This window comes from Patella vulgata, chromosome 8, assembly GCF_932274485.2.
Source record: "Patella vulgata chromosome 8, xgPatVulg1.2, whole genome shotgun sequence".
NCBI lineage: Eukaryota > Metazoa > Mollusca > Gastropoda > Patellidae > Patella > Patella vulgata.
In genome coordinates, this window is record NC_065886.2 from 36,356,463 (window position 1) to 36,370,401 (window position 13,939).

General features: G+C 34.3%; 1 protein-coding gene across 1 annotated transcript in view; it reads right to left on the minus strand.

The window, feature by feature from the left end:
- Positions 1-13,939, minus strand: part of LOC126830560 (gamma-aminobutyric acid receptor subunit beta) — a 78,218-nt gene that overhangs the window by 17,829 nt on the left and 46,450 nt on the right. Inside the window, exons 4-6 of the mRNA XM_050560959.2 lie at positions 11,676-11,899; positions 10,952-11,034; positions 3,411-3,545 (exon numbers count right to left, since the gene is read on the minus strand). Coding sequence (XP_050416916.2) covers positions 3,411-3,545; positions 10,952-11,034; positions 11,676-11,899 — 442 coding nt within the window. The remainder of the gene's footprint in view (positions 1-3,410; positions 3,546-10,951; positions 11,035-11,675; positions 11,900-13,939) is intronic.

Genomic DNA, 13,939 nt, shown 5'->3' on the forward strand with positions numbered 1-13,939 from the left:
TTTTTTCTCAAAGAGTTAAAACTAACTTAGATATGTTTTGGTACAAATTGCCATTTAAATGAAACGAAATTGGGTTTTAACGTCCTACTTTTCTTTAAATGTCGTATATACGGTAATTACCAGGTAGCTCTTTAATAAACTTACATATTTCCTACTTACAAATAGCCCTTAATTAAACTTACATATTTCCTACTTACAAATAGCCCTTAATTAAACTTACATATTTCCTACTTACAAATTAAAAGGGCATTATGTAAGATTTAGATAAAGAGCTGGTAATTATCCCTAGAATATTTCAAAAATAGATAATGCAAAATTAATATCTTGAAAATTGCATTCAAATTACTTTATTTTGAGCAAGGTTATCAATGGTTGTAGTTTTGACAATATCGTAACTACTGTACTAGTCATTCGAGTCTTAACCTCTTTTCTCCATTTTTAAACTAAATCATTAGTTGGCCCAACCGTTTTAATCTATTTAAAATCGTAGGCGTCCAATGGCATCAAAGGTTGATATTTTAACTACAAGTCTAATAGTAGGTTTTTGTGTGACGATCGAGACTATGATAGAAACACGCGGCTTTGACACCTAAGGACTGAGTGTATATAGTTGGCATAAGATGCTATATTTAGGACACTAAATGGAAATATTAATATGTAGGCTAAATCTATTTCTTCAAATAAAAGACCACCGAACACAATCTAATCACATATTAACCCATTTTCTCAGAATGTCGTGTACCAAGACATATTTCTGTTTGAAAGAAGCCAGTTATTTTAAATGCAGCCCCAAAGCATATCAAATAAAGGAGATTATATTGGACGAAAGAAAAGATTTATTATCAAAGTGCGTTATAGGTCACGCAAACGGGTAATAATCATGGTATGAATTTTAATCATTCCGGCGTCTTTTCATAAAATCTTATTTTTTCAAATAAAAACGAATGAATAAGTTCAGGCGATCGTGCTATATTTCATTTTCTCCAATGATATTATAGAGTTGATAGTAATTGCTAGACTTGTCGGTCAGATATAGCGATACAATCCAGCACGGGGTGATTGAAAAACGATATATCCCGAGGTATTTAAATTAAAACTCCAAGTAATGTTGTTCTAAAATAACTAAAATTTGGTTCCAGAAATTTTCCTCACTATAAAACACCAATGAATGAATAATTCCGAGGTATTTAAATTAATACACTATATATAGTGTTATTCTAAAATAACTCAAATTTACAATAAACTATAACGCATACATATGGAAAAACAATGACTTATTTAATTTGGGCGACGTTTTGAAGAGTATCGCTCAAATAAATAAGTAGTTTAGTGATATGTGATATAGTTTATATTACTCTATCCAGTTACGAAATGTCACTTAAAGATTAACTAAAATTTAGTTTCAGAAATTTCTTCACTTTAAAATACCAATGAATGAATATTCCGAGGTATTTAAATTAATACACTATATGTAATGTTATCCTAAAATAACTAAAATTTGGTACTATAAAACATCATCTATCAGGGAGATTATTCTTATAAATGTTTAAATTGTTCTGTTCTGTGTTGCTGCTGGTTTTACTTTCCCTTTTCAAGTAACTTTTATCTGGGGAGAGACATCCACAAGAAAAAAAAACAACCTTTTAATAGACAACAGACTGCTTAAACGTAAAACTGGTGAACTGTTTTAAAGGTATATAAATGTTTAACCTTATGGAACTCACAAACAGATTTTAATTGGAAATAGCCGTAAGAACGTTATTTTTTTAAAATATTACCAATTTTTATTATTCTTTCATATGTAAAAAATCCTAATATAATATCATGCATAATGTATTGTACGTTAAATTTGTAATAAACAACAACTATCCGAGAGACGTGCCATTTTATACTAGTATTGGATGGAATGAGATTTAATGTCTAATGAGATTTAATAAAGCTTCAGTCTATTCAAGCGAAAATTAAAAGCTCTCCTTGTAATTTGCATTTTTCGGAAAATATCACATTTTCCCCACTGTTGAATACTCGCTAGAATGCACTAAAATTGATTATTTAACATAATTTTACAATCATCTGTTCTTTGTAAATACTGAACGAAATTCGGCTATTTTAGACTGCAAAGGGATTAACAATCCCTCGGACAAAAAAAATGAAGGCAAATAACATTTGCCGATATTGATGGAATTCAGTAAGAAATTTCATGGAATCAGTGTTACCATGGATATATAGTAAAGTTTCTATGATGTAGGCGGACATTAAAAGGCCATGGGGTGAGACACATCTGGGAATTCTGTAAGCGTTAGACAGAAAGGTCCTGTAAGATGATATCAGAGTTCCAAACTCACGCTTCTTCAAATTAGTTTCCTTTTCAATTCTTACCAGGCATGAATAAGCCAATATTACGACAGACAATTTAAATAAAAGAAATTGATAAAACCAATGTTTATATCAAATTATACCCGAGTCCGACTTGTATAAATTTCGTTTGTCTGAAATCTTTTATTTCTTCTGTCATTAAAATTGCATGTTTAGAGCCACTTCATGTCAACAAAACGTCTTTGTTGAAATATCAATTTTCGTTGTTTTATGAATTTCTTGTAATTTTATTGTCAATATCAATTTCTATGGAAACAGACAAGGTTGCGTGGAAACCATTTTAAGGTGATCAGCATCTATCATTACGTCAGAGGTTCATAAGTTAAAGACAAAACGAAATAACATAAACTTGATTGCTCAATGTCCGACTTGGTTGTCTCTTCCCAGAAGCCACAGTGACTTGTGAGTATGGCGCAGCTTGAGAACATTGCGGACTGGTTTTCTCTTGGTGGTGGTGCAGAACGGTAGGTCTCGCAATTAAACGATTCTAGTCCTGTACATGGGACAAAGAAAAACGTGGGCTCTATCCAGTATATCATTAAAGAGCCCCTGAAATTAAGTTAGGCCACAGTGTCGCTATCTAGGCAAAAGCTCCCTAAGCGCACTCCCTATGTATGAAATGAAATGGGGTTTAACGCTTTCCTGTTCTGCCCTGACTGGGCAAAAGAAGATGGGCTATCCGGGAAATCATGCCCGAACGGCGGCACTACAGCCTACTTTTATATAGAATTCTCACTGCCAATGGATCTTTTACTTGCACGCCAATGTATACACGGGACCTCGGTTTTTTTGTGCCATCAGAACGACTAGACAGCTGTCACCTACCAGACCCTCCGTTGTAAACCACTGGCAAGTGGAACTATGCCGGAAAATACAGATGAACTTTCTCGACCAACACCGGGTTCGAACAGGGGACCTCTAGGTCGGCAAACCAACGGCTTACTCAATGAGCAACCGCGGATTTCCCTCTCTATATATGTCCCTGGCATCCACCATTTGGGGATAACGATAGTCAAGGCTGTGTGACGTCTTACCTGTTAATAATTTCTCTATCCAGTGTCCTGCATGATAATTAACAATAGAAAACTGTGGTAATTCTAACTGATCCACACCCGATACAGCTTTATCTTGTAGCCACTGCAGCACCAAGTCATCTGTTGTGTAACCATCTGAAATATTGAAGAGTATGTATAATGTATGTGTATATCAAATGAGATTTACATGAAATGAAATGGTGTTTAACGTCCTACTGTTCTGCTCCAACTGGGCTAATGAGGATGGTCATACACTACGCAGTAGCTGCACTACTCTTATTTCGAATCCAAACCGTCAAGGGCTCTTTAACATGCATGCCATTGTGTACACGGGACCTCGGTTTTCGCACCATCAGAACAATTATACGCTGTCCCTTTCCAGGCCCTCCATCCTGCACAATGGGAAACCATGCCGGAAAATCGAGATGAAATCTATCGACCAACACCGGGATCGAACACGGGAATCCTAGGTTAGCGAGCAAACGTCTTACTCACTGAGCAACCGCGGCTCCCGCTATATTTGAGAGATATGGCCAATTTCGTTCTCTTACCAATTATACCCGATTATTTTGTGCCACAACGTCAGATGTCAACAACGCTGGTGTTATGATGTGATGTCACACATAAACCTATGCTGCACGTGCACTTAGAGATCAGTCATCTTACACAGAGTTAAATGAAGGCTTTCGCATTATCGCTATGACACAGACTGGGACAAGTGTGACTTGATAGCCATGTCTACGTACCTGAACCACCCATGCGATACCGAAAACAATACCCAAGTGTCCCCATAAGCAAATTAAAGACCATTTCCTAATGGATAAATAATTTACATGCCACTTTTAGACAACATAGTTCAATGAGTACCTTGTGAAACATTTAATATTTCAAAAGAGGGAACCTATTGATATTCCATATTTTAACAAAGACAAAGAACAAGGTTACGTTGAAAATGAACTTAAAAAAGAAAATTAGAAACTAAGCCAGAGTTTAAACCAATTTCAATCAGGTCATAATATCAAGTCCTAACTCACACGCAACTTGGAATTTTCAAACATCAACCTAGCAAGGCTGTGTATATAGATTGCCACAACGGGTTTTATTTATGTCATTAAAATTAAAAACCACCACAACACACTCAATCAGATTTGTTTATAGTCTCATTATGAGTTTCCACTGAATTAAGATCATACACATATTTTAGGAGCCTCAGATAAGAATTGAAATTGGAGAAACGTACTTTAAATATAGTTGCGGGCGATTCGTAAGCTTACAGACAGATCATTGGCACTTGGCATAAAACTATTTGTGTTCGCTATAAGCTCTATCTATGACATACCGGTTTTACAGAATCCTAGATTTTACTCTTTTCCTTTCAAAGTTACCGATTGCTTAACATCGGTAATTGTTTGATTTGAAACGTTTCATAGAAACTATATATTCCCCCAAATCTCTGAATCTCTCCCGGGAGAGTTATGAGCACGTTCCGGGCATCAAATGTCACAAAAAGTCAAGGCTTTGATTGATTGGGTGTAACATAATTGTACTCATTTACAACATCAAGGGAAAGTTGGCTGGTGTTTTGTACCCTGAATGGTTGATCAATACAAAATGTATGTCATTTACAATCAGTACTATTCAGCATTTATTATGGTTTTTTTTTGGTGCAATGACGCAATGGTGTTGCAATTCATGAATGAAAGCAATGCTTCCTATATCTTTACTTCACAGACGAAAATAAATACCATGTTGTATTTTGTTGTGATGGCGTTCTACTGCTAATGACGGTATTTTAATGTCGGCGACGGTGTTCTACTGTCAGTGGGGGTGTTCTTAGTTTAGTTTAAAAAGATTTATTCATTTGAAAAGGATTGGACAACAGGCAAAGCCTATGTAAGTTCTTTCCTCGTGTTCTACCTTCAGTAATGGTGTTCTACCGCCCCCGTCTTCATTTGCCCAGTTTAGGAGCAGAACAGTAGGACGTTAAACCCCATTTCATTTCATTTCTTTCTACCGCCAGTAATGGTGTTCTACTGTCAGTAATAGCGTTATATTGTCGGTAATGGTGTTCTGCTGGCAGTAATAGCGTTCGTTCTATTATAGTACAATGTTACGTTGTTAACCCCGATTTCTTATATCGTCATATCATATGATCGTTTATTCTATATTTAACTTATTCTGGGTTTCGATTTCCTGTCTCGTCTGAACAGAGAAAACGCAAAAAATATCTACATTATCCTAATATGACAATCTATAGAATAAATTTAATATGGGCGTTGATTAGGGGAAATTAAAGCGTTTCTAGAAGTATTACGAGTAACTTGTTTCAATTCTATAAATGTAACATAGACTGATAAATAATGAATAATTGACGATAACTTCAAGTCAAAGACACCTGCTTGGGTCTCAACAAATCCTGGTCAAAGACCGATATTCATAGAAAGTTTATATCGCTATCTCGATCTTCAATCATGACTACAGATGCTTTGTTTTTCACAATTCCATACCCCAGAGATATTTTTACGGACGATTCTTACTCTCGTGTCATTCATTTGACAGACAGCATAAAAGCCCGACAGTTAGATAAAATCAAAACAATATCAAAAAATATGTTTGTACAAAAGAACCACATTTAGTGAATTTCTTATATTTTAGATATAACCCTGTTGCCTTTTTTTTGATAAATTATCTAAAGTTCGACTTCCACTAAGGTAATATTTTTAAATATCAAAAGTCAAATTCAAAATAAAAATCAAAAAATGTTTCAATTCCGTTCAGTATTTACAAATTTATACCAAACTGACAATTTTATCGTTCTATGTTACTCCTTATGTAAAAAGACGACTGTCATCTTTATTTGCCGTGAACCAAATTGATAGGCCTATTTCATATCTGAATGAATCCAAGCTGGGAGATTATCGAGCGTTGTTATTTTGATTATGTTTAATTAAATGTTAAATACTCAAATTGAGTAAATATTAGCGTAAATTAAGTAGTGAAGAATTTGAAATTTTCCCCCAAAAATGCAATGCATGCATCATTACCTTAAAATTACAATTTCATATTTTCTAAGAAAGTCAATACATAATATTTATATGTCTTTTGCTCAATAGGTTGTCAACTCACTATTATACGATCATAGGTTATCTTTCTCACACTTAAAAATCTTCACACTGGAAATAATAACACAATTACCTCCCTTGTTTTCCTATTCCCCGCCATGGAATAGCTATCTTCAAAAGTTTGAATTTGAAGTGGAAAATGATATCTTTGCCAATTTCTCAACTGGCAATAGTAAATTATAGGATTAATAGGATTATTCTTTAACAAGGTAGGACTGTTTATAAATACCATCTATTTTAGGGCTTTATTTTAATACATTTTAAAAATGTAACTTAAAAATGTGAAATTGTAACTTTAAGACATTACTGAAAATCACAGACATTCAAAACAACAGTGTATGGCAATATGGTTGTAGTAAGACCATGTGTTGCTATATAGTAAGTAGGTAGCGTGGTGGTAACACAGATGCATTCGGTCTACAGACCTCTAGTCGTGATCAGCTAAATCATGATTCAATTATTGTGTCGGATTAAACATTTCTTTCTTCAATGAAAATGTGACCGTTTTAGTTGGCCTTTGATGTTGATATTGGCTCTCGCATTTATTGTAGTTTGTTGAACGGAACTGAATCTCATTCTTAGTTATTGATCACAAATCTTTAAATGTCACTTTTTTTATCTTCATTCTATTCACTTTAATGGCGCTTGTCCTTTATATCGGTCTTGCCACTCTGTTAACTCTATAACTCTACATCAGTCTTGTCGATCTGTACCCTCTAGAATTATATTCACACTAGAGCAGTCTTGTCAATATATTAACTGTAGATCGATCTTGCCATTCTATTAACTCTAGATAGGTATCGCCATAATTTGAACTCATGATCGGTCTTGCCATTCTAAACACTCTAGGTCACTCTTGCCAGTCTAGTCATTTTAGAAATGTCTTGTCATTCGATTAACTCTAGATCGGCCATATCATTCTATTATCTCTAGGTAGGTCTTGTCATTCTATGAACCCTAGAACGTTCCTGTCATTCTATTAACTCTAGAACAGTCTTGTCATTATATTAATTCTAGGAAGGTATGACCGTTCTATTAACTCTAGATAGGCCTTGTCATTCTATTAACTCTAGGTAGGTCTTGTTAATCTGTTAACTCTGGGTAGGTCTCATCTTTTTATTACCTCTAGATAGGTCTTGTCATTCTATTATCTTTAGACATGTCTTGTCATTCTGTTAACTCTAGGTAGGTCTGGCCATCATACTCATTCTAGGTAGGTCTTGCCATTCTATGAACTCTAGACAGATCTTGTCATTCTATTATCTTTAGACAGGTCTTGTCATTCTGTTAACTCTAGACAGGTCTTGTCATTCTATTATCTCTAGGTAGGTCTGGTCATTATATTCTCTCTGGGTAGGTCTTGTCATATTCACTATAGGTAGGTCATGTCAATATATTCACTCTAGGTAGGTCTTGGCGTTTATTAAATCTAGGTAACTCTTGACATTATATTCACTCTCTAGGTAGGTCTTGTCATTCTATTAATTCTAGGCAGGTCTTGTCATTGCCTTTCTATTCACACTGCATTGATCTTTCCATTTACATAACGTTATCTGTAGACAAATTTTCGCGTGAGGAGTAAAACACGACTTTTATTTTTATATGGATTGTGCAATTTAATATTATAAATAAAGAGCATAGGAATTATACTTTCTGCAAGCGGATTAATGAACTAAAATTGAACCATATGTTAGTCAGAAAATGCCCCCCTCTCTCTCTCTCTCTCTCTCTCTATCCGCCCCCTCTCTCTCTTCTTGGTATTTTAAGATAAAGAACAAGGGCCCTAAAATATTTTGAGAATACCAATTGTTGATTGGCTGAGCACTAAAACAATAACACAAATTTGAGCTCTTCGCAATTTAGTTATTGCAATAAAGTACGACGTTAAACCCCATGTCGTGGGAAACAAACAAGGTTAGTTCAAATAAAAGTATTGTTCATACCCACCACCCCCTTAAAAAAACAAAAACAAACAAACCAAAAAACTCCAACATCAAAAGCTGTAATACATTATTTTGAGTAACCTCCTACCAGTTGGTTTATTTGAAGGACATTTTGTTCATCAATTTAAGAACGGTCTATCATCCTATTTATATCGCCAGTCTTTTACAATCTTTATGTAGAATTACTTTTTAGAAACCTTTCATTGTAGTATCGATTAAGTTCGGTCACCTTTCAGCGACAAAAGACAATGAAATCCATTCTTTATGGAGTCTTTAATAGGATTTTTTTATGTGGGAATTTGTCTCAGCTCGTGAAATCAGACGCATTAATAACACAGAATCTACAGAATTACCAAATAAGGTCACCTAAGGAATATATTGAAGTAATTCTTTGTTTTTTTTCGGCAGGCGTCCGACTGAATAAGGGAAACTAGCGCACCTCGTAAGTACTAGCGTGCCTTTCTCAGCAACCAGCAAACCTTTCTTAGCAACTTTGATAGGACAAGGAATGTAGTCACTCCTAATTTAGTTTGTATTTTTGCTACTGGGCTATTCTAGTGGACTCTTGCATTCTACTTAAAACGGGTGCTTATTGCGCTAGTGATGACAAGTATACGCCATGCAATAAAAGATAACTACCTATACACATGTGAACAAATATTCCAAATTGACTCATTAAATAGAATACCGCAACGACCACTTAAAGAAAGATCCAAATAGTTCCTACCTCAGAGATTCCAACCCTTTCTTAAAGAGCGAAAACAAACCCTAGAATAGAGCATTCAACCGTTTCCTATAAACACATCTAAATAATTATTTTATGATGTAATTACAAATAAACCATAATTTCATTCAGTGGTTATTTAGTTTTAATTCAGTTTATTCACAGTGGTTATTTGGTTTTCAGTCAGTTAATCCACAGTGGTTACTTAGTTTTAAGTCACTTTATTCACGACGGGTTACTTGGTTTCAAGTCAGTTTATCCACAGTGGTTATTTAGTTTCAAGTCAGTTTATCCACAGTGGTTAGTTAGTTTTAAGTCAGTTTGTCCACAGTGGTTACTTGGTTTCAAGTCAGTTTATCCACAGTGGTTACTTGGTTTTAAGTCAGTTTATCCACAGCGGGTTACTTGGTTTTAAGTCAGTTTATCCACAGTGGTTACTTAGTTTTACGTCAGTTTATCCACAGTGGCTACTGTGTTTATATTCAGGTGTTTTTCAATTCATTTATTTTTTGTATTTCATATCTTACCAGACCCATTTTTTACTTTTAACCTAACAAATCTAACAAGTTGTATGTGTGTATAGTATTCTTCGTTGTCTATTGTAAACAGCTACGAACAAATAGCACAGGCAAACAACCGTATGTTAGATCTAATTATTTACGAAACATGCAGAAACATGCAGACTAATCAAATATGTAATATGAATTAGATTTTACTGTCCCTTGGGTAAGACCATGCTGCATATAAAACAGACATTATGCAAGAGTTAAATCTGCCTATTGCAGGTCTTTCTTTACGTCTGAAATGTTATCTAAATTATTAATTAGACATTAATTAACTTGTTAAGACCATGATCAACTTTTGATGTCATCGCTAGCTTGTGATGTTTATTGCATTAAGTTCCGATTTGCTGTTCGCTAAAATTTCGGTTCAGAGTAGATCAATTTGACTGAAATTTTCAGCAAATTCCCTTTACATTATCTAGTTTTTAACTATTATAGTGAGAACTGCCGATTCGTTATCTAATCTCCCATAATGTATCTTTAACAAACCATCTGCTATATCATATTAAAGAATTGACTAAAACTATAAAAATGGTTTTGACGACCAAAAACAAAATGTTTCGCGGGATAGATAAAGGACGAACAAGTTTGGCAGCATGAGTTAATTAAGCTGATTGGCTGATGGACTAATAAACACATGACTTAAACACAAGTAAATTTCCAGTCTTGTCTGTAATGCAAATCAAGGAGCTGCCCCTGACGCGTTGGGCTACTAAATTAAGGATTTTAAGAATGGCAGCTCAGAATGACAACCAATCAAGGCGAAATCTTCTATAACATTTAATACTTCTAATGTTCGTTTAAGATTTCAACTCGGAATGATAACTAAGCACTAATTTGTAGTTGCCCAAGGTACACCACAGTGGATGACCGACCTAGCTGCTACTAAGTCGGGTGACCTAATGACTTGCCTGTCGATGTTGTTTATTACAGATTTAACGTCCAATACAATACATATGGTATAATGGACAGATGTGATATGTACATTGGCCTTTATTTTCTATTCTAACTATTTATTAATGAATAAGCTCGAGTGTTGTCATCAAAACATATTAATGGATTACATACGTCTAATAGCTTCTACCCTGATTGACATTAACCGTAGCACATTAATTACTATCTAAATCTGACTGGTTGTTATAACTGGTCATAATATTTTAATTTTAACATAAAGAAATTCAATACTTACAACTTTCTATTTCTACTGTACATTCTTGTTCATCTAAAGGGTAATTATGCAGATCCATCATACAAGCTAACGTTGTCGTAAACCTAAAAACAAACAATAATCATCGATACATATCTGCTTCTATGGTTACTTACAGCATCATACCAAACTTACGCTGTCTATCTAATATTAGCACCGCTTGCAAACAGACACGAAGATAGTTGACCGACTTTTTAATTTCTAAATCGACGATTTTATTCGAAAACATTAAGTATAGTTCGCGAATTTAAAGAAGTATTTATCCCCCTTACTCCTAATAAAATTGAATAGGTTTAATTAGACTTTGTATGTATGACAGGTTTGAAACGGAGTAGAACCGCATTACAAAAGCGTATACTAATTTTTTGACATGGCTGTCATCCATGGCAGAGAGCTATTCTCGAAGTAAAGAGTTATCTTTGTGCAGATTGGTGTGTGGTAAAACGTGGCATGGTTGATTTCCATAACATTCTCTCCCATGTGCAACCAAGGTGGGCAATCTATACTGGTATTTATGACTGTCGTTTGTTTGTCTGTCTGTCTGTTCAGGGTTGGCGGCTACACCAGGGATGTATAGGGGTAGCTCGGATCGGGGAGTGACATAGCCGATAAACTACCACTTCCAGTTTCGAAGTTATACTACTTATATATCCGTCTAAGATAAAGTATGGGACGAAAAGCTTCCAAAAACACCGCCAAACCTTACCTCATTCCATATACTATGGACCCATTACCATATATCCGAATCATTTGATTTTTCTCTGTGACGTCATGAAGATAAGAGTTCTTGTCATTGGCTAAGAAAGTATCAGGAACCCAAATTCTCTCTGCGAATTCTCCGGTCAAGGTCATACTTTCGTTGCTATTTTTAGAGAACTCTAGACGATCGTCCCGCCAGTATTGGTTTAAATACATGGTAATTGTGTAGTCCTAGAAATATAATATATTGAATAGTATTAGTTAGCCAGACAGTTGAAATCAAAATGAAAAAAACCTGTAAATCGTTGAAATGAAATAAAATAAAATATAATTTAACTTAACGTACGTCCTACTATCCTGCACCAACGGCCTAATGAAGGCGGATAAACACTAAGCAATGTGCAACGATGGGCGTTTGCCCGGACAAAGGCGTTTATGTCTACTCTTCATCAAATTCCAACTGCCCAGGGGTCTTTTACGTGCACTCCATTAAATTTTAAATATTTTACAGATATACTCCAATAAATATTACATATTATACACACATACCCCATGAAATATTACATATTATACACACATACCCCATGAAATATTACATATTAAGGGGCCAATCTCGATTATATTTTGGAGAATAAAACTGCTTAACTTTGTGTGAAAAGCCCTTAAAAACATCTACCTTAGGGCCGAGCAACTACCTCAATATACGATTTGAAACAACTTAAACCCGTCAGTCTTCGTCTGGAAATGAAGACCGGTGTTCCAAGCGGTTTTGGCGTTCACGTCCAAACGACTCAATATTTTGAGCTGAAATTTTGAGACAAGCTAAATACATGTCATACATGCTCAGGTTTTATTTTTGAGACTCTGTTAAAATGGCATGGTCCCTTTAAACATGGGGTGGGATGGGGTAGATAGCCGAATATTTAGCACGTGCACGCTGTATCATAAGGTCTATCATTGAGTCAACGTTACTGGCGTGGTTTCGATTCTCTGGTTGTACGTGACAAGGAGTAGGGTCGCCTGTCCTCTGGTTTCCCACTGCTAAAGACCCCTACGCGCAAGCGAATTATTGGAATAGTATTTAACCATTATGTTAGTCCTCGAAATGACCTAGTTTGTGTCGAGTGGACGTTAAACCCCATGTACCCTTTACAGATCATTAAATAGTATATTCAAATATTTTATTTTATATAGGTATACCCCATTACATATTATACACATATATTCTACTAAATATTACATATTATACACATATATTCAAATAAATATTACATATTATACACAGATATCCCTTTAAAATATTACATATTATACACATATATTCAAATAAATATTACATATTATACACAGATATCCCTTTAAAATATTACATATTATACACATACACCACATTACATATAACATATTATAACATTACCTCATTACATTTTATACACGTATACCCCTTTAAAATATTACATATTATACAGATATACTCCTTTAAAATATTACATATTATACATTTATATTCCTTTAAAATATTACATATTATATACTAAATACCCCATTAATATAGTACATGTTATACAAATATACCCCATTACAATATTACAAATTATACAGATATACCACATTACATATTATACACATATACCACATTACGTATTACCTCTTTAAAATGTTACATATAAAATGGATATACCTCATCACTTAATATAGACATACACTCCTTTAAAATATTATACGCATAAATCCCATCAAAATATTACATATTATAGAGATATGCCCCTTTAAATAAATGAATTAAATATACGGATATATAATCTAATCCCAAGATGTTACTATCTGATATCACAGCAGTCTTCAAACGGTAAAAGATGAATTGGTGGGAAGGATATTTCCACCATTTAGATATGATTATTTACCATGCTTTCTGCTGTCTGTGAAACATAAAGTCAATAATACCGCGTCCTGTGCTATTTATGTACACAAATGTCAACGGTTACCTTGGATAATAAATGATAGCTGACACAACTTGTTTCTTTTCTTTTCTTTGAAGAAATATTGATCCGAGGATATTAAAATAATACCAAGATGTACTGATTTGAACTGAAGTTAGTAATTGTACATGTAAATATGGTAACATAACTACAGCTTAATTTCTTGCAAAAATAATCACTACAAGCGAATAACCAATCTATAGCCAATTTTGACTCTTCTCCTCAAGGTCAATATGAATTCGAAGTGAACAACATATTATATAATTATTATTCTCATTTTCTCATTAATACT